The sequence below is a fragment of the Electrophorus electricus genome, chromosome 18 (genome assembly GCF_041902795.1).
Source record: "Electrophorus electricus isolate QZ-2024a chromosome 18, ASM4190279v1, whole genome shotgun sequence".
NCBI lineage: Eukaryota > Metazoa > Chordata > Actinopteri > Gymnotiformes > Gymnotidae > Electrophorus > Electrophorus electricus.
The window spans coordinates 11572501-11596627 of NC_137514.1; the positions used below are offsets into that span (position 1 = coordinate 11572501).

The 24127-nt window shown below is 43.2% G+C and overlaps 1 protein-coding gene across 3 annotated transcripts in view; it reads left to right on the top strand.

Annotated features, from left to right (window-relative positions):
- The window catches only part of cfap58 (cilia and flagella associated protein 58), an 86042-nt gene extending 65822 nt beyond the window's left edge, over positions 1-20220 (top strand). The window contains exons 18-19 of one of the 3 annotated variants that reach the window (XM_027010172.3): positions 8604-8714; positions 19884-20220. In XM_027010172.3, the coding sequence (XP_026865973.2) occupies positions 8604-8709 (106 nt within the window). In that variant the 3' untranslated portion in view covers positions 8710-8714; positions 19884-20220. The remainder of the gene's footprint in view (positions 1-8603; positions 8715-19883) is intronic. The other 2 variants (XM_081701595.1, XM_081701596.1) reach the window with 2 other exon arrangements.
- Positions 20221-24127: the final 3907 nt, after the last annotated feature.

Here is a 24127-nt window from a genome sequence, read left to right on the forward strand (position 1 = left end):
CGCTGGTTTAGTACAGTACTCTAGCAGCAAGTAGGATAATGTGCAAGTCTGCAACAGGAGTGCATAGTTTATTTGTGTGAGGTTTGACTTCAGCACTAGTCCCATGCAAAACTGTGTGTGTGTATGTATGTATGTACATACGTACGTACGTACGTGTGTGTGTGTGTGTGTGTGTGTGTGTGTGTGTGTGTGTGTGTGTGACTGTGTATAAGCATGTATAAAAGTGCCCATTTTGGAATCTGAATTTGGAATTGGAGTTCAGGAGTCTAATGGCTTCTGGGAAGAAGCTGTTGCACAGTCTGGAGGTGCGGGACTGGATGCTGCGGTACCTTCTTCCAGATGGCAAAATGGTGAACAGTTCATGTGAGGGGTGTGTGGGGTCTTTCACAATGTTGGTGGCTTTCCGGATGCAGCATGTTATGTAGATGTTCGTGATGGAGGGAAGAGAGACCCCAATGATCTTCTCAGCTGTTCTCACTATTCTCTGGAGGGTCTTGCGGTCAAAGGCGGTGCAGTTCCCAAACCAGGTAATGATGCCGCTGCTCAGGATGCTCTCTACAGTACCTCTATAGAAGGTAGTAAGGATGGGTGATGGGAGATGGGCTTCCCTCAGCTTCCGAAGGAAGTAAAGACGTTGCTGGGCTCTCTTGGTGATGGAACTGGTGTTCAGGGTCCAGGTGAGGTTCTCCGCTTGTGAACACCAAGGAACTTGATGTTCTTGACGATCTCCACTGAGGAGCCGTTGATGGCAAGTGGGGAGTGATCTCGCCTTGCTCTCCTGAAGTCAACAACCATTTCTTTTGTCTTGTCAACATTCAGATACAGGTTGTTGACCTTACACCAGCTCACCAGTTCTTGCACCTCCTCTCTGTATGCTGACTCGTTGTCTTTGTTGATGAGACCCACCACGGTTGTGTCATTAGTGAACTTGATAATGTGATTCGAACTGTGCATCGCTGCATGGTCATGAGTCAGCAGTGTGAACCGCAGGGGGCTGAGTACGCTGCCCTGGGGTGCACCAGTACTCAGTGTGGTGGTGTTGGAAGTGCTGCTCCCAATCCGGACTGACTGAGGTCTACCAGTCAAGAAATCCAGGATCCAGTTGCAGAGGGAGGTGTTCAAGCCCAGCAAGCTCAACTTTCGGAAAAAGTGCAGGAATAAATTAGCTTGCAAATGTAATGACCGTATTGAGAAGTTGTCATTACACTGAGTGAGTCTTGTTTTGTTTTATTTTTGTTTTTATGGAAGGATGAATTTTGGATATTTTCTTAAGACATTCTTAAAGTTTTTAAAAAGTCCCACAGGTCCCAGGCCAAGGAGTTAACGTAACTCATTTCTCACTTTGCTTTCAACGCCAGAAAAAGCATCTAATGGGCTCCAAGCGTTTTCTCAATCTATCGACTGAAAGAGGCAGAGCGACTAGCTTGTGGCTAATCGCACATCACAACAGACTCCACTTCCCCCCCCCCCCCACAGTCACACCCCCCACCCTGTACCACGCTCTGTCTTTGCCAGACATGAAGGGCGTTCATTTACACCGAGTCAGAATGGCCCGACCCGAGCAATCAATGGCTATTAAGAACGTTTAAGCGGCTCCTTGACTCTGCTGCACCTTGGAACACACCGCCACTTTCCACCGCGGAAGCCCGAAATTGGACAAGTGTATGACACGGCAAAGGCAGCAGGCTCGCGACGAGCACACGGCACCACCTTTCTCAGAAGGGAAATGAACCATGCGGTAAAGACTAAAGAAATATTTCCTGCATTGCTATGTAGCTGGCAGTGCCCAACGACGGTAAGACGTTAGCTTAGAAGTCTAACTTCATCCAATCATGTTCTGCCCTTAAATACCCTCACAGCTACCCCTGACCTTAACCAACCATTTAATGAACAGCCTATCATATGTAGCCCAGTAGGTAGTTCAGTAGGCAGTAGGCAGTAATGCGGTTGTAGTTGTAATGTCTGGGGCTAAAAGAACTCAGAAATGGGAAATCATGACGCAAGATCCCCTCCTTAACGTGACGTTTTTCTTCTGACATTTAGGCAGTGGATGGACGTGAGGTTATCTATCAGTAGTCGATTGGATCTTGAGAACATGGCGTGATATTATTGATTAATCTTCTTTTTCCTTCTCCTGCACTCAGCCTTCGTGATTGCAGCCAAAACCAGAATCCCTTTCGGAAGGGCTGGAGGGGCAAGTGATTGCATTTTGATGGAGAATTATAGCAAGAACATTGTCTTTTAATAATGATACCGAGGAATTATGTGCTATTCAGAGCAAAGGCAGTTTTGGGGTTTTCTTGAACTTTCTTTACCTTGTATTTGCGACTTAAGGCCCTGTCAATAAATGACTCACGAGGCTTTTTTTTTTGTTGTTGTTGTTTTTGCATTCCCTCACTCATGCTGAAGTGTATCTGGGTTGATTCGTGCGAACTCTCCGACTCGGACGGTGGGGGACGAGAGACGCCACCGTGATTTCTTCGCCCGAGAGAAGGATGGAGAGACAGGAGGTGCTGCAGATGCTGACGAGTTCACCACAAATTGTATGCAAATGGAGCAGGGATTATTGCACACAATAGGGAAAAGGGGTGGGGTGGGGGGGATTTTTATGAGATTCAAAAGTGAGGGTGAAATGTGAGGTGATGAAGAGCACCGTGCAGACACACGAACACAAACGCACACACCTGTCTCTCCTTCGGCGGTGACTGACTGGCTCCGTGCTGCGGCCAAACTGACAGGAGGCTGACGTTTCAGAACGTTCGAGTCACGAACGGGAAGGACGTGGGAGATGGCAGTTAGTGTTGTTTTCCACCTTTAAGCTTCACCCTGCTGTCGGACTGTTATATCAGAATATATCATATCAATCGTATAGTCAGATATTACAACAGAAAAAAAAAGAAAAAAGTTTCATCACAGAAAAATAAATAAATAATGAAATAGACCATCAAGCATGGCAAATGTAACTCCCAGACTCCCACTTTATCCTCCCATCCTTATCCTTTTCCCCACTTTGTTTTATCCGTCCTTGCAACGTAACGTGATCCACATCACCGTCTCCTGGTTTACTAACTTCAGGTCCTCTGCCCCATCCGGCCTCCTGTGCTCTTCTCCGTCCTGTCCAGTTTCCGTCTCAGCCAAAACGCAGAGGAGAGAATATTAGGGTTCGGAAGCTAACTCCATGCGTGGTCCCAGCTGCTGGTGCGGAGCGTTGTTCGTGCGCCCCTCTGCCCGGCACCGCCGAGGGAAGCGCAACCAAAGTGTGGTGGCTTTTAGCCGTGTGGCTCTGCGGACCGCGGTGGTTCGGAGCTGGCAGACAGCTCCGCGGCTCGCTTGCCCTCGGTCGGGGTCTTTTTTGGCCGTAGAAATTGAGATGCGAGTGTACGTTTGACGTCAGCCGGGTATGTGCGCTTGCCACGTTCCCTGAGTTTGTGTGTGTGTGTGGTCCAACTCAGTCCTGGCTGGGTTTCCCACTGGAGAAGCGAAAACAGGCTCAGAGCCCAGCGTAAGACCCACGCACCCACCCCCGGACAGGCCCGTTGGCCGTCCGGCGTGGGAGGACCGACTGCCCTGGTGCTTGTCGTAGCAGGTGCCTGGAGTGGTGGCAGTGAACGGCAACTGCCAGCCACGATCCCAGTCTGATTTCGGCATCCCTCGCAGTGCTAGAGGGAGGTGGTCCGGAGCAGCAGAGGCTGCACGCCTGATGTCTAGGTCTTGCTCAGCTCCCGCAGGGAGCGGCTCAGGAGCAGATTTCCGTCGAAATCTCGCGCAGCGAGAATGAAACGGGCGGCACGCACCGCCAGACAGCCAGAGCTCATATGGCGGCGTGTCATTACCGTGTACGGCTGCGTCATGGGGAAGAATCGGTGGCTGTTCTGGATATTTGCTTCCCACTGTCACCCTGCTGCGCACTTCAGCCAGTTCCAGCCTTGCTTCCCGATCGCCCTGCGGTCCGGCGGATAACTTTGCCGTTCATTTCAAGTGTTTCAAGTAGCAGCTCTTTTCGCAGTAGGAGCAGCACGTGATGACGCCTTGACTGAGCTGACGTGGGGTTTGGGGGCAGGCCTTCTTCCCGATCACATGACACAACGGGACCTGGGCCCAACGCGTTTTCCCCTGATCCCATCAAACCCCAAACGCTTGTTCATCCCAACCACATTCCAAATTCTAGTCCCAAATCACACTATGATCTGTTTATGATTATGAACTGTATTGCTGAGCCCTCACATCACCTCAATTCACCACTTGTACTTTATTTCTTATTCATGACTGGGAGCTCTACATGAGACTGCCAGCATGGCACTGTAATAATTCCATCTCTCAAGATAATTCAGACTGTTACTAGGAGAAAGATACAGTTTCTATGAGAGTTTTTCGTTTGCTTGTTTATTTATTCTTGTCTGCAGCAATATCAGCTTCTCCATAGGAGACTCCATGTTTTGTAATTGTTGTACATCTGTTGGCAGAGTGGGGCTGCCCAAACTCTTCTGCATGCTGTCAATCGGCAGCCCTGAGATCAAATACAAAGGGACAGGTTCATGCAGCTAATAACAGTTTCTAGAAACAACTCTGTTTCATGTGCTATGAGCAGAGGAGCAAAGCAGCGTGTAAATGGACACAAAACAACGCGGAAGCGGAAAGAGACAGCGGGGAGGGCAGTGGATATTTGCCAGGCTTGGTGAACGGTTCGGGATCCTGTTTGACCTACAGAAGGATGCCGTCACTACGCAACTGCCGGTTGCCTTTCCGCCTGGGTCACACTTCCCCAGTGGCTTGACACGGCGATTTGCCAGCGGGTTTGAGGGACACGCTGTCGACGTGGAGCTTCGGACAGCTGATGTTTCGGCTTCTGCGGCCGCACCTGCCCGAGAGCTGCATGGACCTATAGCGCTGGCGCTGGTCGGCGAACCTGCTCCTGGAGAACTACAGCCCTTCAGGGTTCACTTTCAGCACCAGTCCTCGCCCAGTCCAACTCATTATCATCATTTACCGCCTGGGCATCACGTGCTGATGCAGGAAAAGCCCTATATTTTGACCTCGGAGATGATAACAATACATTATCTGATCGTAGTCATTGTAATACCAGGATTTTGAGCGCAAGTGCAAAATTTCAGGTCATAAACCAAAGCTGTTTAGCATAATGGAAATTGCTGTCCTTGTATCAGGTCTGAACCAACAGTGTTAATATAGCCTCAGTATCATTATCAGTTTTTAAAAAATAATACTTTTGATACTGCTGCTGCTGCTGTTTGTCTGCACCTCTATATAAAGCCTCGTTCCCTCTCGGTTGCCATGGTATTGTAGAGCACAACAGCATATAGTAACAACATATTACACCTAAATAAGCCACAGACTATTTTAATTGATTGTGCTGTTGCTAAGAAACCACAAAGTTGGTCTCAGATCAGCGTAAACTACCAAATGTAACACTTTTTTTCTTTCTTTTTTTTTTTAATTACAGAGAGGTTGGGAGTTGACGTTTTTATTGGACAGACAGTGCTTTGGTTTATTAATAAAATGAGTCACAGTGTAATGGTGAGCGGTTAGGAGGCGGACGCGTGTGCGGAGAAGAGCGAGATTTTATAAGGGGCAAATCCAGAATCAAAATCATCAGAACAGTCCAGGGTCATAGAGCCGATACGTGAATCACAAGAATACATGATTAACTAAAAGGGACTAAACACACAATGACAAAAAAATGGCAAGCAGGTCACAACAAGGAGCACAACTTACGTGAGCCGAGGAAAAGACTTACAGAGATTTGCACTGACAAACGTAAAGCGCGAACACTGCAGTGACATGGAATTACAGTAATCACCAACACAGGGATTAAATACATGGGCTAATGAGCACTAAACAAGACACAGGTGAAACTCATGAGGGGCGGAGAAAACGAAACTTAGGAACGGAACCTCAACAAGGAAGTAAAACAAATACGTCAGACAATAAGAGTGCTAGAAGGGGCCAAACGTGACACACAGCAAATAAATGTTAACCCTTTCCTATATGGTCATTTAAGCCATGTTTTCCAGCCAGCCACTGTTGACATATTTTTTTTTCTCTCTTAAAGGCAAGTGTGGAAAGAGATCATTTATAGCATGAACCCTGAGCAGACTTATAGGTCATCGCTGAATTTCCAGTGGTGAAATGCCAGTAGCATGCTTTCACAAGCTGAAGCCTTGGCTATATAAAGCAGACGCAGTTCTCCCAGCGTCTCCTCCATGGCAGAGTTGGTGAAGCAGCCACATCCTGGCCTTTATCGGCACGGGCACGTGGAAGACTTTAGACACACCCTCATCACTGCCTCTCTGATGACGTGTGTCATGGCAGTGTTCTGCCTGTTAATGCGGAGAGACACAGGCTCTTGGTCTGTTATCAAACCTTAATCAACATGCAAATTAAGCTTGCCCTGTGACGTAGCCATGAAATTAATGATTGAATAATAAACTACAAGTTTAAGTAACATGAATCATGGCTGGAATGACCAGATGGGAGCTAATACTTGTCTGTGGCTGGTACTTCTCAAAGCCAAGGCAAAAGTTTTTTGTTGTTGTTGTTGTTTTGAGCGCGCCTAAGTCAGGTACTTGGCACTCTTTAGCCCTTGACCCCCCCCCCCCCCCCCCCAATAAATGAGCCCAGGACCTGGGTCAGTTGGGGAGCTCAGATTGAAAAGACTGCCTGTTCGGTGACAGTGCCGCTGTAATTCCGTTGTTTTTGTCACTGTGGTTGTCACCGGCGCCACGGGTCCCAGGGCGATTGCCACGGCTGTCGCAGCCATTTCTAACACTTGGCTAAAGGGAGCGCGAGATGGCAGGAGCCTAACCTCTCTTCCCCAGCTCATCATGCTGGAAGTAGAGAAGGCAAAACGCGCGCAACTCCTCGTTTGGTTATTTGCGATGGTCCCTCCCCCCTGCGTCCCTCCTCTCCACACAAAGAACGCTGGGATTGTGATTACGAGGCTTGATTCTGCCATTGTCAGAAGCCATTAGGCGGAGATGATGCTGACGTTACTAGTCAAGTGAACAGTGGTCTGATAGGAGCACGTTTCACAGACGTCCACGGCTACGATCGAAAGTCGGCAAGTCTCAAGTCCTTGCGCATCGCACTAAATTAGCTGCAGTCATTCGAGGAGAGAGAAACAAAGGTGGCCGGAGCACGTCCGGAGGGGCGGGTGGAACCGAGCCGTGCTGTGGGTGTCTTTATGTTTCACGCTTCCTGCCAAATGTCTTCATCGCTCCCCGTGTAAAATCGCATTACACAGCCAGTGAATTTTAATTGATGCCATTTAATATTGGACAAACACAGCGAGAGAGAAATAGGTACAGAGAAATTAAGATGGAGAGTGACATCTTAGAGAACATGTGTGCAGTAGTGTGTGTGTGTGTGTGTGTGTGTGTGTATGTGTTTGTGCAAGTGTTTGAGTTCCTGTGCTAGCAGTACACTGAATGAGAGATGAGGATCACTGGAGAGCAGTTGAAAGGGATCCGGGTGGCAGCAGATGTTCTCTGCTGGGAACACGTGTGTGTGTGTGTGTGTGTGTGTGTGTGTGTGTGTGTGTGTGTGTGTGTGTGTGTGTGTGTGTGTGTGTGTGTGTGTGTGTGTGTGTGTGTGTGTGTGTGTGTGTGTGTACGTACATGTGTATCTCACACAGAGAGAAGGAGAGAATTGGCAGTGAGTACACATGAGTTCGTGTGTGTGTTTGTTTTCCTTAGTGACAATGCTTACCCATATTTGTTTAGATTATAGCTGCATTAACACACAACTGACACTGAGGGACTCAAAACCAAGGAAATGCACAAACAAGCATTCAAACAAACCAGACATGAGAACAACATGAGTGTAACATATCCTGGCATGTTCAGTTCTGTAGACATTACAGGTCCAGTCTGTCATCACAATCGTAATAACTGTCAGAAGTGGTGTTGCTGCGTGCCAAGTGACCAGGCAGGTTGGAGCTCCACATAAACAAAAAATACACTGACTTTTTAGCAATAAAGAGTTTTGTATAGCCGAGATAGTACAGATATTTACAATTCAGTGCTTGTCCTGCAGACCTCCTGTGAGAAATGCAGGTATCTCACGATGAGGGCTGCTTCTTAATCATCTTTGTGATACTGGCATTCGCAAAACTGATATCACAAAAAACTGCAACAAGCAGCCAAGCTCTCTAAGAAATTAAATGATTATTATTATATTTGCATGTGCTCGCTGTGGGCGTCCTGTCCAATGTTAGACCATCCAGATGTTCTGTGGGTGTTTTGATGTATTATGCAATTCATGATTAAATTCTCACAAATGACCCAACAAAATGAAATAATGTTCAGAATAGTGCAGGCCAGTCTTAAGTCATGACATGTTTAGAGCTCACTAGTGTATATATGTATCCCAAAATGTATATGTAGCAATAGTGAATATCACTACTGCTACATGTAACAGTATGATCATAATGTAGAATGTAATGCCACATGCTACCGCTGTAAATGGCAGGGGCTCTTCAGAGCTCTCCAGAGGCGCACGGTCTCTCCAGGTAAGGGCAGCATGTTTTGGCGCTGGAGTGCCTCCGTCCAGCGCGACTGTCCTAACATCCCTGCGTCACTCTTCCCTAGGGAGAAGGAGAGTGCTCTGCCCGCCATCGCACCTCAGCGTCCCAGCGGGGCCCGCTTCACCGGAGGAGGGTTCAACCTGAAACAGGCCAGAAACATGCCCTGCTAGAACCTGTCAGCTCAACTTTCTCCCTCTCTCTCTCTCTCTCTCTCTCTCTCTCTCTCTGCCATCCTCTCCTGGTTCAGCGTTCTAATATAACAGTCTTGAAAAAGGGAACGCTATTATACTCATTTCACATTCATGAGTAAAGCAGTTTTGTTGACACTCTTATTAATGCCTTGGGTTTGTTTTTGTGCTTTCATTAGCGGGGGTCACTCTCATTCGGCGCCGAAAGAGACGGAGCGCTCTCCGCGATCATTAGCAGTCTGTCCGTCCCAGTCCCCTCCCTTTCTCTCTCTTACTCCCGTACTCTCTCCATCTTTTTTTTTCCTGTCCCCCCGCCTCTCGCATGGTTTTCCGTTAATTCGGCCGGCTTTTAATTTGGCATGTCTCCCTCCCTCTGCCTCACCTTCTTTCTCAGTGTCTGTCTCTCATGTCACTCTTTCTGCATGACAGAGTGTATTCTAAGGTGGTTTAATAAGAGAATTGGGCTTCGGCTGACTCTGCAGTTCTGGCACTTCACTCTGCTGCTCTCTCTCCCTCTCGGTCTCGAACCGTTTTCCCATCATCAGGAATAAATTGCATTTCTTCAAATTTTCTCCCATCTTGATAAATGTTGCCCCCCCCCCCCCACCCCGAGGCATACCATACATATTGAATGTGAGTGTGCGTGTGTGTGTTTGTGTGTGTGTGTGTGAGTGTGCATATGCGAGTGTGTGTTTCTAAGCGTCATTCAGCAATAAGGAAATGACTCATTCTTGGTAAGAGCCCACAAACGTTTCTTTAATGCGACCGTCTTCTCTGACAAAGCATCTCAGTCCATTTACCGTTATAATGAGCACTGAAGAACATGGCTATTTTGGTCTCTCGTTCTTTCCAAATGTTTTAATAGGCTGCAACTTTAATAGGCTTATAAACTGAAAGAGGACCGTAATAGGAAGACTTTCGAAAGATCACAAATCTTATCTGCAGTCATTTTGAGCAAAAATGCCAAAATCAGTATTTCATGGATCATGGATCCTATCTCTTTAAATGTGATTCTCATACTTTAGTATTTTTAGCAGCTTAAAAACTATAATAATAAACAAAGTATATACAATATATGCACCACAGCTGTTTATGCTTCAGTCTGCTTTCCACTGATGCTGGAGTCAGTAGCTGGATTCACATACAGCCTGATTGTGATTATAATCGGTTTTAAGGCACAAACTAAATAAAAATGCTCCATATAATCACCCCCATCGGAATACAAAGGCCCAAACCAATTGATTCGGTTTAAGAGAGATGGTTTAAACTGATTGCCTGTTTAACCTGTGTTCTTTCTGCTCATGCCCTCCCTCTGGATGTAAACGTGTGGCGATGTACGCTTCTCAACATTACGTCTTCCAAGCTCCACTGGGCATCTGTGGTTTTTCACTCAAGCCCTTAAAGAACTCAGCCTTATTGTTTGCATCATAGCCTACGTTGACAGGGTCCGCTTCCTCGCGTCTTCTTTGGGTTTTCTGATGGATAAGGCAACCATTCAGCCCACCAAGTTCCTTTATGTGTGCATGCCACAGAGCTGCTCCAATCAAAGGCGTACAATATATGTACACACCAGACCCTATTAAATCACATCCCACGTAAGAGGTTGAACCGAAATCTTCAAATGGAATGATTTTGATCTGAATACCAAAAAAGTGTGCATGCGAACCCAGCTGTTCAGATATTAACACTGTCTAAAGCGTGGGGGCATTCTCACTTTACTAAGGTATTAAATTCACCTCAAATTCACTGCCACAGAATACCTGGGAAATGTTGAATGAATCCCTCCAAGTTGTCTTCACAGTTAGGAATTGCATATCAAATTATAGATTTATGTGCAAAGCTCCTTTAATAGGTATTTCTACTGAAAGTTTCCATAGTGAGGATGTGAGGGTCAATTATTTTCCTATTGAGAATAAAGGATTGACCTCCAGAGAGTTTAGGTACAGTATATCTGAAAGTGTGGACTGTAAGGTTCTTATCATAAAGGAAGGCTTCAAATTGCCTCTAGCCTTGACATTTTTCAAAGTTCACATGATCCTGCTGCAGATATTGCTTTTGCCTTGGTATTTAAAGTCACACCATCTTCGATTTGTTTTGGAAAGATTTCAACATGAACGTCATTCATGCCGATAAATAATGTGGATATTATTCATCCAATGGTAATCCTCTTTTAGTACCATAAATTGTATCTTATATACTCTTTAGACTGACCACAAAAATATACATATATCTTTGATTTCAAAAACAGATAAAGGTTTAAAATGCCCAGTGTGCAACTGTGCCATGAACGCCCATTGCCCTCTGACTCTTGCTATTGTCATAATGTTTTATCGCCGTTTACGGCCTGGATGTGGCCTCCTCGTAAATCACCAAGATTGAGGCCTTGCCTTTGTACGAAAGGGGCTTCCAGCACTCCTAAATCAAGCCTCACTTTGCTTTGATCCAAGAGCTGGCCGCAGTCTGGATCCCAGGACCTTGTAAAAGACCGCTAGCCTCAGCGATGGCCCGTGGCTACCGCGACGGCTAGTGGGATGACTGCAGAAAGCCAGCCTGCATGCTGAGCTTCAAACCCAACTAAAACCTCTTTAATAAAACATTGGTGAAAACAAACGGGCATCATTGCTAGGTTTTCGTCAAAGGCAAAGTAACGGAACTCTTGCATGCCATGTTAATTCAGTGCATCTATATCAAACAAATACTAGAGGCCGATTAGTGCAAAAGTGACAAACATCTCGTATTATCCTTATAGCCTCTGTCTTCGTATTTTCCATGTCCGCTGAAGTGCACCGCCGTGGGCATTGTGCTTTCTCAGCCAAGAACGCCCAGCTTGTCTCATTACATACTACTGCATATTGGTTGTAACGTTTCATGAAAACCCTCTCCAATAAGCTCGTATGGAGCCAGTTCAGAGCAAAAAAGCACCACCATTGCCGTGCCTTCTACCACTAACATGTTTTATTTCCTCAACGCCATTTTTAGTTTGCTGGCGCACGTGGCACATAATGATCCCGCTCCTCCCCTGAGAGACGCTCTATATTTTCACTTTCTCTTTCCCCATTTCTTTATTCTCACTGCATCCTGAGTTTTCTGAGCATTCACTGAGGTGCCAGACGGCAAGGATCTTCGTGTTGGAACACAAAACACCTTTCATGAACCATTTCTGTTCTCGCTGCTCCATCTATCAGCGCGCTTATTACTGGCGACGCAGCGACTGCAGACGTTTCCTGAACCCGTGCCGCCGCCATGGGTTGGCTTACCGTCCCCGCATCCAGGGCAATTAATCGCTGAATCGTGGCCTGCCTCGTCTGCAGAGAGAGACGTAGCCGACTTGGGCTTCTGTGTGGTTAGCATGAAGGGCGTGTTGCAGTACCGCCGTCTGCGCGCGGCATCTGGGGCTGAAGCGGCCGGCGGCGCTGCGACACGACCTGCACGCTGCGACAGGCTGGCTTTGCGCGGGGAGACAGGAGGGTGTCTTTGATGCAGCGGGGGACAGGATGCTGCATTTTGAATGGACAGGGAAGTGGGTCACACAGAGGGCCTTTGTTAGCAGACAGGGAATCGCCTTTTGTTTGGATTGCTGTGAAGACGTCTGCAGGAAGCACTTCCAGTCCCCTGACTCTGCTGCTCAAATACTCGCAAGCGTCACTGGCATCATATCCCCAAATCTGGTATGCTATGAGCCAGTGTGAATCAAACCAGAATTTGTGATCTTTGAGACAGTCCACATCTTTGTGCTAACCTGCAAGTACACCAGTTATTCAGTATTCATAATGACTTGGTTCAGGTGTACTGGGACCTTGGATAGAGCGAAAATGAGGACAGGCTGTTAGATCCTGGAGTGAGAAAGCCTGGAGCGAGAAAAAAAACTGCAGTCAACCACAAGTTGAAGTATTATAGATATCAGTTGACCCTAAAATAGAAGGAAGGTTCCCAGACTTTGTTGGCTCTTATTTGTCAAGTAAAGTTTGTGATCCTCATGGCATGAAGCAGAGGAATACATCCAATGTGCTTATCAATGTATTTTGCGTTTTTGCACAAGACAACCCAACCGGCAGTCATCTGTTCCTGCTTGGCTGAATATTATATTGCCAAATCCTGGCCTGTAGTTTTGTTAATATGGAAAAAAATATTTTTTTTTGTTGTTGCTTTTTTTTGTTTCAGACTTTTGGCCTTGATCTGATGTGGGGGCCACGACATCAATTAAGGGGGTCCGACAATAATGAGTTACAGCATAACAAGGAGGATTACGGATGTTGCCTCACTCATGCTGCCTTCAGGAAACAACGCTTGTCATTAATCGCAGCGCAAGAGCAATAAACTCCGCCAGATTGTGCACTTCAACAGCCACACTTTAAAGTCTGACATTTCCCACTTCCTCACAGTTCTGTGAAGGGAGCGTAGTGTCCGCTCCACCAGAACAATCTGCTGCCGCCAGCACACTTATAAGAAATGTTAGCTATTTTCTCAACAGACAATCTGGAAATGACCCTAGATATTCTAATGATGGGTCATTATTGTAACACGGGGACATAAAGGGATAATCTTTAGTCTTAGGTGGGGAATTTGCCAAAGCTGGAATTTAAGCATAGGACTAGCATTAACTAGTGTTAGTGTGTGTGTATTTTACACTCCTTACAACAGTAGTTACCAACCTTTTGAAGAATAAGAGTGCCTTTTAAAATCTAAAAAAGTAAAGCGCTACCGGCATAAATGTTAGACCGATGCTATATTAAAAACTGTTCATGTCCCTATATCCTCCAATTATATCAAATGTACAGCTGGTAAGTTGCATCTTCGAGTGATAATTTACTTGTGGCTGATTTCATCTTTGTTTTTAAAGCCTCTGAATAATAAGTTGTCTGTGACCTCTGATCGCCTCTTTGAACTTTTGTGAACATCTGTGAACTTTTAAGCAGCGTGAAAAAAAAGTGGCTAACATGAAAAGAAGCTTGTGTTTTCCTTTTCTAGCGAACTGGCAATAAATAAATACATTTTTGAGCCTTTAGTGAAGCTTCCATCACTAACTTTTTTGAAGTGTCCTTTAACGTTGAATGCATCATTGGGTGATGGTGCTCCAAACTAGGCTACCTCTTTTGGGCAAAGATGCACGAACTTTTTCACAGGGATAGTTTTGAGCATTCACCAGGTGAAAAGTCACACATCTCCCATTCCAGGTGAAAAGTCTCCCTTTTTAACCCCCCCCAGGCATTGTGCTAATGCACAAGAGAGATCTGGTGGGCAACCATACGTGTCGAGCCTTTAATGCCGTTAATCTGTATTCTTTGTTAACATTGTAAGAGTGTTGACTAACTCAACAGTGGCTGCAGCTGCATAGAGCCTCATAAGCGTATTCACACAGAGCGTTTCTTTAATGTAATTAGCTCGGTTAGTGTCACCTTTTCTTAGAGTTAGTTTACATAGCATGACCTTTGCGGTTCTTTTTATTGTTGGAGCGTGACACAGCTAAGTTATGTATGAAAGGCTGTCAGTGTGATGACGTAGCAGCTGAGCGATGTAGCTCTGCAGTTCTTCCAGTTTAGGAAGTGCAATGCTTGATAACATTAGTGTGTAGTCTTCTTAATGCTAGTCCTTTGCTTAATTTCCCCACCCCAACTTTTTTATGTTACAATAATGACCCATCATTAGAATATTTAGGGTCATTTCCAGAGTGTCTGTTGAGAAAATAGCTAACATTTCTTAAAAGTGTGCTGGCGGCAGCAGATTGTCCTGGTGGAGCGGACACTACGTAATAGTAATAGGACCTCAAATTTCAAATTATTTCTGAAAATGAAAAATAAAAAAAGCTAGTGTATTTAACAGAATTTGAGAATTTAATCAAATTTATTAATCAAACTGAAAAAAAACAAAAACATTTCCTACACTTTTAGTTTGAATACATTGTATTTTTCAAAGTTCAAGATCAAAACTTTCAGTTTCAAAGTTTAGTTTATCCAAGCAGGAACAGATGACTGCCAGTGGGGTTATGTTTAATGCAAAAATAAATAAATAAGTAAGCACTACTGGCTCCACACAATACTCTTATACCATGCATTTGGGGGTACCATTTCACGCCTTGATCTTTTTCTGTTGTGACATTTGCTCTTGACATTGTCTCCTCGTGTGTTCGTCAATGTGGCCACGCCCTCTCTGTGTCTCACACCTGCTCCTCCCTGTGTGGTTAGTATACGTGTATAAATGTCTATCGTTTACGTGTCAGTGGTGTCTGTGTTTGATCCCATTAGCCTGCGCGCTACGACGTGTATGTTATACGTGAAGGCATGTCATAAAGGCAGGAAGGAGGCAGCACCAGTGCCCACTCCAGAGACGGGCAAGGCGGCTGGAACGCCTCCTGAGACAGGACAGCAGAGGTGGCCGGCCCCCAAATCGACGAGGGGCGATTCTCGTTAATTTGTTAAATAATGTTGTACGTGTCCTAGTCACTGTCTGTCCCTGTCACGTTGTCTGTACCGGTCGTTTTGTACAATATGGTGTCTGTGCCTGTGCCAGTTAGTGTGTCCGTTCCTGTGTCTGTTGTCATCTTGGTCCCTGTCCTTCCCCACCCTCTGTCCTGCTCGCGCAGCCCGATAGGCTGGCGCACCAGGAGTCATGCCGTTGGGGAGGGGCTCTGTCACGGTACGGTAATGATCCCAATAGCCTGCGCGCTACGTCGTGTATGTTATATGTGAATAAACGTGAGGCTTCTGTTCAACGTGACTCATCCCCGCATCCTGCTTAGCCTCCACCCGTCACACCAACATGTTCTGCAGGGGCGGGGGGGTTTAATCTTCTACACTGGTTGCGCAGAGTACTGTGAAACATCTCCAGCCTGTGTGAAATGAATTAAATGATAAACTCTACCATGCAGGCACCTCACTTGCGGATTGTAACGCATATGTCTCAGCACCTGATCTGGGCATTGTTTACTAAAGTGCTAGGTTGAAAGTGTATCACTACCCATATCAAAACATATCATACAGGACTAAGGGAACATTTAGCTAACATGCTCATGATCTCTCTCTCTCTCTCTCTGACTCGTTTCTTTTCTCCTGCCTCTGTTACTTTCTTTTTCTTTGTCCTGTGATTTTAATTATCTTTGATTAAGTTTTTGGTTGGTGGTCCTCTTTAGTGTCACAGCAGGGCCAGCTGGATCAAGATACGCTAACCTCCTTGTGATGTCTCTTGGTAGAATGGACCATTTTTAATTTTTTTTTTTTTTTGCACAGGTCTAGGAACAGTTTCCCCGTGCATTTCCTCGGTCAGACAGTTGTGGGAGAGATCATAAGACTGAGTTGCGATCAGGGCAAAAGTGACCCACGTTAACGACGGCAGAGCAGCAGGGCTGTTCCTCTCCAATCCCTCTGCTGTGATTGCCATTTAAGGAGGTCTCACTCTTTTGCCTTCCCTTTCTCTCACTCTCTCTCATCCTTCAGAGCTGTTACTGGAGTGCAGATGTTAACAAGCTACATTCATGGTAGTGGTGAGTGTGTGTGTGTGTGTGTGTGTGTGTGTGTGTGTGTGTGTGTGTGTGTGTTTGCATGCACAGACATTGTAAGGACTTGTGAACTCTAGCTCCTGTGTTAGTCTACATATGCTTCCATGCACATGTATGTTAAAATACTGGACAGGTTACTTGTTCCACTGAGTTTCAAATAAACAGCAGTACCCCTTACATACTAATCACACATGAATGATGAGCTTTTCATTGCACTTGCTTAAGTGTACACTATATGTAGTTTAACATGTCTTAGTATTAAAATCAGAAAGGCAGGGGACGATCTGTGTATGACAACGCTGTTTTTCCAGTTTGATTCTCTCTCTCTCTCTCTCTCTCTCTCTCTCTCTCTCTCTCTCTCACACACACACACACACACACACATAGGTTTCACACTAACGAGCAAGCCAACAGCAGGTAGGCTGGTGAAACTAGCTCCTGAAAGGCATCATCTTATCAAGCAGCACAATCAATGAATAGATCTACCACTGGAAACCATAATCCACTGGGAGAATTAACAGCTTCCATCCACACACAAGCCCCACATTACCACCCTTAAATACCTCACAAGCTGTGGGGCATCCGAATTTGTGCAGTAAGCTTTTGTCTTAAGGTTAAAACACCGTTCCCTTTGTGTGATTGATTTCGGTAACAAATGTATAATTAGAGGAGGCATATCTGAAAAACGCGTTAGCAAGCTAGCATTAGTCGGTTAGGTAGCTAGCAAAACCTGGCAAATACTAACGTTATCCTGTGAGCTAAATGTTTAGCTTTGTGTTTTCCGCTGCCAGTAAAACGTCTAGTCTGTTAGTCACTGAGGACTGACAGTGGTGGACTGAGAGCAGGAATAGTGTCCAGCTGAAGCCAGCAGTCCAGAGCAGGGACGCTCCAACCCTCCTACACCAGGTCTCTGGACAGCCAAATGACAATAGTTGAAAAAGCCCAGTGAGTCCTTTATTGTTTTCTCATGACGTGATGTGAGAAATTAACATAAATGCCTGAATTCTTCAACCCCCGTAGTGAGGAGTTGTGGTGGCGCCGTGTTGCTGTGCGGTGCATTCTCATGGCTACCAAAGAGTTCTGTGTGGTTCAGGCATTCGGGCTTTTTTCCTTTCAGTTGTTGTCCATCTAGACATATATGGACTGTAAAGTGAAACTGCCAGTCCAGATGTTTTGCTTGAACTTAAAGGGCTTTGACGAACAAGTAAATGCACCTGTCGAGCACGCCTTTGTGGCGCCCGATTTTTTGAAATCGCCCTTACCCCCCCCCCCCCCAATCTACGAACGTTCACCCCAGGGAAAGAAAGAAGGAAAAGAAACAACAACAGAAAACAACTGCAAAATCAGTTCCAGGTAGTAGTGGTTGTAGGACTAGCCTCCATTATTCGAATTCTAGCTTTCTCCATTAGGACTTGCCGAGCTCAGTGCAAAACGGGACGAGTGCGGTAAACGCTCCCGTCACTTGTTAGCGCTTGTGTTTGGGAGGCTATTAAAGACGCAGGGAAAGCGGGCTCAGCACAAGGGCCATGCGGAGCGTTTCCTTTTCACTGATAATGCAGAGGAAACTGGACCGATGGAAATAGGCCGCGCAGTGTGTGACAGCGACTGAGTGAGCCATTAGGACACCAAATAAATAAATTACTGGCTTCGGTGTAGTGAGTGGAGAAAGGAAGGTCTCAAAAGATTCGGACACGCGATGCTTGCTTGTAATGGTTTCTCTTATCCCTCTTTTTACCGTAAGCTCAGTGAGTTTCATCTGGAGACTATGTAAGGCATTTTTAACACTTAGGTGCGCTTACGTGATATCTGCACGACTCGTGTGAAGACGAAATTACGTGACCGTGAGGATATTATTACATTTCACTGAGGCGTGAACTCCTTACTGTTCCTGACTAAAATGCAAAGGTGTGCATTGTGTTTTGTTTTTGATATGTTCACAGCAGCACACAGTGGAATGCAGTATAATTGCAAGCCGAATACATTTCAAGGTGGTTTGCACTCAGCCCTGACACGAATTCAGCATTTCATTCATTAGACACAAACTCACATATTGTTTTTCTGTTAAGAGATTGAGCGACGGTAAATCAATGATTTTGGAACATTTCTCGCATGTCATTGCTTAAACGCAATCTCATTCCTTGTAATGATTGCATTTCAATGAGGCATGTACTTTTGAAGTGGAAGGCAATATAGTTATGTCTCGTTTACATTTCAAAGTGGATTGTATTCGGTTCTCAGATTCTTGTGCTTATTCTTCATGTTGCTATTTAAAGGTAATGCAATGTGCCTTTCATATTTTTCCACTGTCGTGATTGCATTTCAATTTGGCATGAATTCCTGTTCATACTAAACCTCCTAGTAATCGGTTAATCACTGGCGTTTAAGACTTAAACTGAATTATACATGAGCACACAATCATATATGCGGCAGGAGTGAAAAAAAAAACAAAAGAAAGAGTATTTTAGGTTCAACTGCTTCTATAGACTTAAGGCTAGTAAACAATAAAGTCAGTTTTGAGTCTAAAGTGCCACACATATAAAACATCACACCTAGCCTATGAATTACAGACAAACAGCTTAGTAAGTAACCTGGATAGACAAAAACTTTATTGGTCCACTATTACAATTAATTCAGTCTATCTGGACAAAGTGCAGTAGAACCACATGGTTGTTGTAAGCGTGCTGTTCTTACTATGGTAGTTTATAGATGTTTGTATTCACTTCCAACAGAAGCAACATTTCCAACTTTCTTTGCATATCTTGAACTGCTCAGTTTTATATCATCTATGGTTATCGTTTGTTAATGTCCTTATCTGCACTGATAGCTTTCAGGATGAATTTATGCTGTTTGTCTACTGCCTCTTCCCTAGTACTCGCTGAAGGCCAGTCACTAGCATGAAACCATCAGCACAGTCTCTGTAATCCTCACATATGCTCATGGAACTAGCGAGATTGGCTGAGGTGGGGAGTTCAGGCTCTGCATGGCTGGATTCTTACATTGGGGTGGGGGTTCCATAAAATACCAAAACTGCACTGGACTCTCGCCCTCAGCTCGTCACCCCTGCTTTCTTGACTAGTCATTAGATTAGACCTGCCCTCTGGAAACTGTTACGTAAGGCTACGCTCTCAGTTTGTTTGAAGCTAAAGGCTCTGTATGTTTACTTATATCCTTCCTTCAGTTCCTTTAGTAATGATCTCTTTCACTGCTGCTATTCCCAGACGTTTTGCCTGAAACAAGGCTGCAGTGAAGTGCAACTCATCCCATAGGCCGGCAGAGCTGCCTAATGGCTAGCTGAGGACAGACTGCTACTCTTGATCTCTACCTGCTCCTCATTTTTATGCAGGCACTTTATTTCTCATGCAGAAGACACACTGTCTATGCGCTTTACAATACAATCTGCTTTACACAGCATCAAATATTTAATGTTACATTAAGAAAAGTGCATTTTCTCCTTTTAAGTGTTTAATTTCCTGCATATCTTGTTTGTATAGTTTATTGTATTGTTTGTTGTATAGTCTATTGTTGTGTAGTCCGTTTACCGACTCACTGATTCATGTACTTTTATATATTATCTATTATGCTGTTTGCTGTGATGCAGCCGAGCACATGAAAATGTAAGGTTTTAAGAATTTTGTTTAACGGAGAGTATTTTTTATTTATGCAGGTGAATGTGGCCTCATGAACATGAGGACAGAACAGAAGAGAGAGAGAGGGTGAGAGGGAAAGACAGAGAACGAACAAAAGGCAGGTCTCAAGTTGTAGAAGGTCACAGTGCCGCTGCTGGACATATGTATACCCGATCAGGAAAAACACTGGGCCAGAAAGTGGATGGTTTAATGTTTCTTCCTAAATACACCAAAATTCCATTTCACCATGCTTTACGTGTATTAGCGCCTTTTCCAGAACTGCTTTGTGATGAGAGGGATGAGAATAAAGTTTGATTTGACATGTGAAAGTTTACTCTTTATATTACCGAGTGTATGATTTTTGTGCACGACACCAAAATGTATGATGGTATATGCTTCCATATGCCTCTGTATTAAAGACTTTTTCTCTTGATCAGATCAATAATAGCTTAAAAATATACCAAATATGAACTCTTAAATGACAGTTAAACTTAAAATGACTCAAATAGCAAGTACCCTATCCTGCATCTTATATTAACTGAGCCCTGATGGGCAAGGTCTGATCTAATCTAACATTTTAATTTATATATATCTGGTAAAGATATTAAAAATTGTAGTGAAGTACAGTTTCCAGAGAAACAGAGGGAATATATATATATCTGAAGAAGATTCAAGGTGAGAAACTAATTCAAACTAATTTACAGCTAATGAAGGGCCTCTGTCTGAAACATCCTGTTTCTCTGAAACCTTGTGTACTTCACTACAATTTTTAATATTTCTCTCTCTCTCTCTCTCTCTCTCTCTCTCTCTCTCTCTCTCTCTCTCTCTCGCTCTTATATATATATATATATATATATATATATATATATATATATATATATATAAATAATTACATATAAATTATAGAATTAAAAATTATATATATATAAAATTAAAAATTATATATAAAAATTGCAGATTCATTATATACATCCCAGTAGCTGTGCTGGTCCAACATGACGTTATCGAGGTTATGACGTTGCTGAACTTATCCATGTGGTTATTTTCCAATTATTACTAAGAGGTTTTTTAGCTCAGCAAAGTGTTACTACTTACTTAGTCTTTATCTTTTGTAAATTTTGTTGCCTTGCTGGCATATAAGGGCTGATGCCAAGGGATCAAGACAGATAGATAACTTACGTGCCATCATATATTAACTATAACTTGCACTGACTTTCTGTCAAATTTTAGCAACCTTTAGCTAGCTAGAGAAGATTGAAATCACCAACATGGTTAATTATGTTGCTTATAATGATATCATGTGGCTATCATACCATGTTCCCAATTAAAATGAAAAAATGTTCTTTTAATAAAAAAAAAGTTCTGCTACTTAGTTATGATTAAGTTGAAATCACACTTTTTTAGTTAATTGATGCATTATTTTTGTTGCCTTGCTGGTAGCGTAGGGCAGAGCATTTCACAGAATGTCGTATGGCTGTTGTGTTCTTCATGAATAATTATAAAGTAATACAGATACAACAACTACAGTATAGGAAGTTCAATATAAGTTCAATTTTACTAATTAACGGATCAGAACACCAGTCCATACTATTTATACTTTACATTTGTACTTACATTGTCATTTGTACTTACATTCATAATATAGGTACAAATATATTGGCATACTTGTGATATTAACCATTATTTTATTGGTTAAGAGAAGTGCATAGTGTTGCCCTTCATTCCACAGTGTTCATGGCATGCATTTGTGGCTTGACCTTACATAATAATAATAATAAAATATTTCCAATTTATTTTAAGATATGGTACTTGGGTTCACTTGGAAGTCAGTTTTCAGGGAACTTTGTGAGCAATCAGTTTTTAATAGAATTTACACAACTCAAAAACAAACATTCAATAATTTAGAGCATACATTCAATTATTTATTGCAATCAACTCATAGCTTTTGACTTTTTGACTTTGCTGCACAAGTATATTAGTGACAAGCGATGACTGAAAGCTTTACATAACGTAAAGCTAACTTGATTCACAACACTTTCTCAAAGTGATCTTGCATGAATGTATTGTAAAAACAAAAACAACCACAAAAAACCTGACCTGAAAGCCTAAGCCCCCAAAAGCAACCATTGGTAACAAAACTCCCTCAGTAGGAAGAAACCTTGAGTGGATTTGACGTCTTGGGGTAGATAATTCTCCAGGAGCTGAGCTTTAGCTAGCTAACTAGTTAGGTCATTTAGCTAGCATCTCAGACATTCAGTCAGAGAGTAAGGAGATTTGTATCAGATGAAATTGGGTATAATGTATAAATAATGAACATTAAACAGCATATAATATGTGAATTGTATATGCCTGATGTTACTTGTGTGTTACCATTACAACCACAACATTCTGGCATTTCACAAGGCTACAAAAGCAAACCAGGCTAGTCCATTCACTGCACACTGAAAGATAACCTGTACATCACTGCTATTCTACTGTAGATACAAGATGCAATAACACTGTTCTAATATAATTTAGAATATAAAAGAACTTGGGAATACAGATTTATATCGCTGTGTTGTTATTTGAGTTGTCACAAATCTCCTGAATATAAGTGTGGAATAATTTGATTTTAATATTATGAAATAAAGTTGGGTACTGGTATTTTTAATTATTATTATTTCTCGTTTTTTTCACAATATAAAAGATGTCATGACATATTGGCATGTTACAATAAATGATTATTATAAAGCACAGTACCTAACAAAAGTAACATTTTCTATAGCATGTTTGGAAAGAGTACTTAAACATGTAGCTGCATAACATGTCAAATATCTAATGTTAAATGTCAAATATTTATGTTGTCAAGTGTTTAATACTAAATACAGAGAGCCAATTCATTTCAAGTTTGTTTGCAAAATTTTGAAAAAAAGTTTTATCTTAAAAAAATGCTTCGAGCTACAGGTTCCAGGTACAAGTTAAACAGAGATGAAGATTAAGTAGAGTAGAGGCTGTACTTTAGCCTGGCTAGCTCTCACTGCATTTATCTTCTTCAAACTGGTGCTCTATAACAAGATACCATGAGGAAGATTAAAATAATATGAGTGGATTCTTTGACTCAGACACACAACTAAGTAATCAAACGTGATGAAAAAAGTTACTTTCAGGGTGAAGCTGGAGAAATATCTGATTCTGATTGATGTTACTATATATAAAATGACCAAAAGCACTTTCTACTTAAACTTGTTTAACTACAATCAAAAGTCCATGTTAAATTTTATCCCATGTTAATTCATGCATCTGTGATACAACATTCAATTATATTAACATGAACAGTACAAAGGCATGTATTGCTGCGCCAACAGATTTGCTGAAGGGCCTGCTCTAACCCCATCTGTAGTCTGAGTAAGATGTCCCTTCCTCAAATCACCTGAAAGAGGACGATGAAATTTGACTATCAAAGAACCTACGTCTTGCTCATTTCTTGCTGTAATAATCAAGGTACCGGTTGCTGATCTAATAATAAAATTCTAACATGTGCCTTTTGTATATTGTATATATGTATATAAGGTTTTTGTAGTTATAGGGGCAGTGGTAACTCAGTGGTATTTAACTTGTTATAAGAAGGTTGCCAGTTCAAGCCCCACCACTGCCAAGTTGCCACTGTTGGGCCCCTGAGCAAGGCCCTTAACCTTCAGTTGTTCAAAGTTGTACTCAGCCATGATTGTAAGTTGCTTTGGATAAAAGTGTCAGCTAAATGCCATAAATGTAAGCGTAATTTGTGTGAGAAGCTGTCCAGACAGATTAAACTGCATAGTTATTCAACATTCTCTGTATAAGCCCTGTGTTAAACTGCTAGGCCCTCTTACCAGGGATGCTTGAGGGCATCCTCTGACAGTTGAATGGGATCCTTCAGTTAGAACTTGAGCAACATTAAATGTCCTAGGTATCATTCATCAAAATATAATGTGGAGTTTGATAAAAATTCCTCACTCAAAATCAGAGTACTTTGGACAAGGGCAGTCTAGGCCTAATTGGAATTGGACCACTTTTCCATTTTGTATATAACTAAGACAAGTTTATAAATATGGGAAAATATGTGAATGGGGCAAGTTCTCATTAACTGTTTGAGACACTTGTGAATTGGGCCAAATCATTTATTCCAAGGCTTATGGTGGGAAGGTAATTTAAAGTGGGTTTTTTTTCTATTTCCCAGTGATTTCCTCTCAGAATTGTACTTCCTAACAAAGCTTTACATCTTCTACATCTTGCAGCAGCATGAATGTTAACAAAAACAAAACAA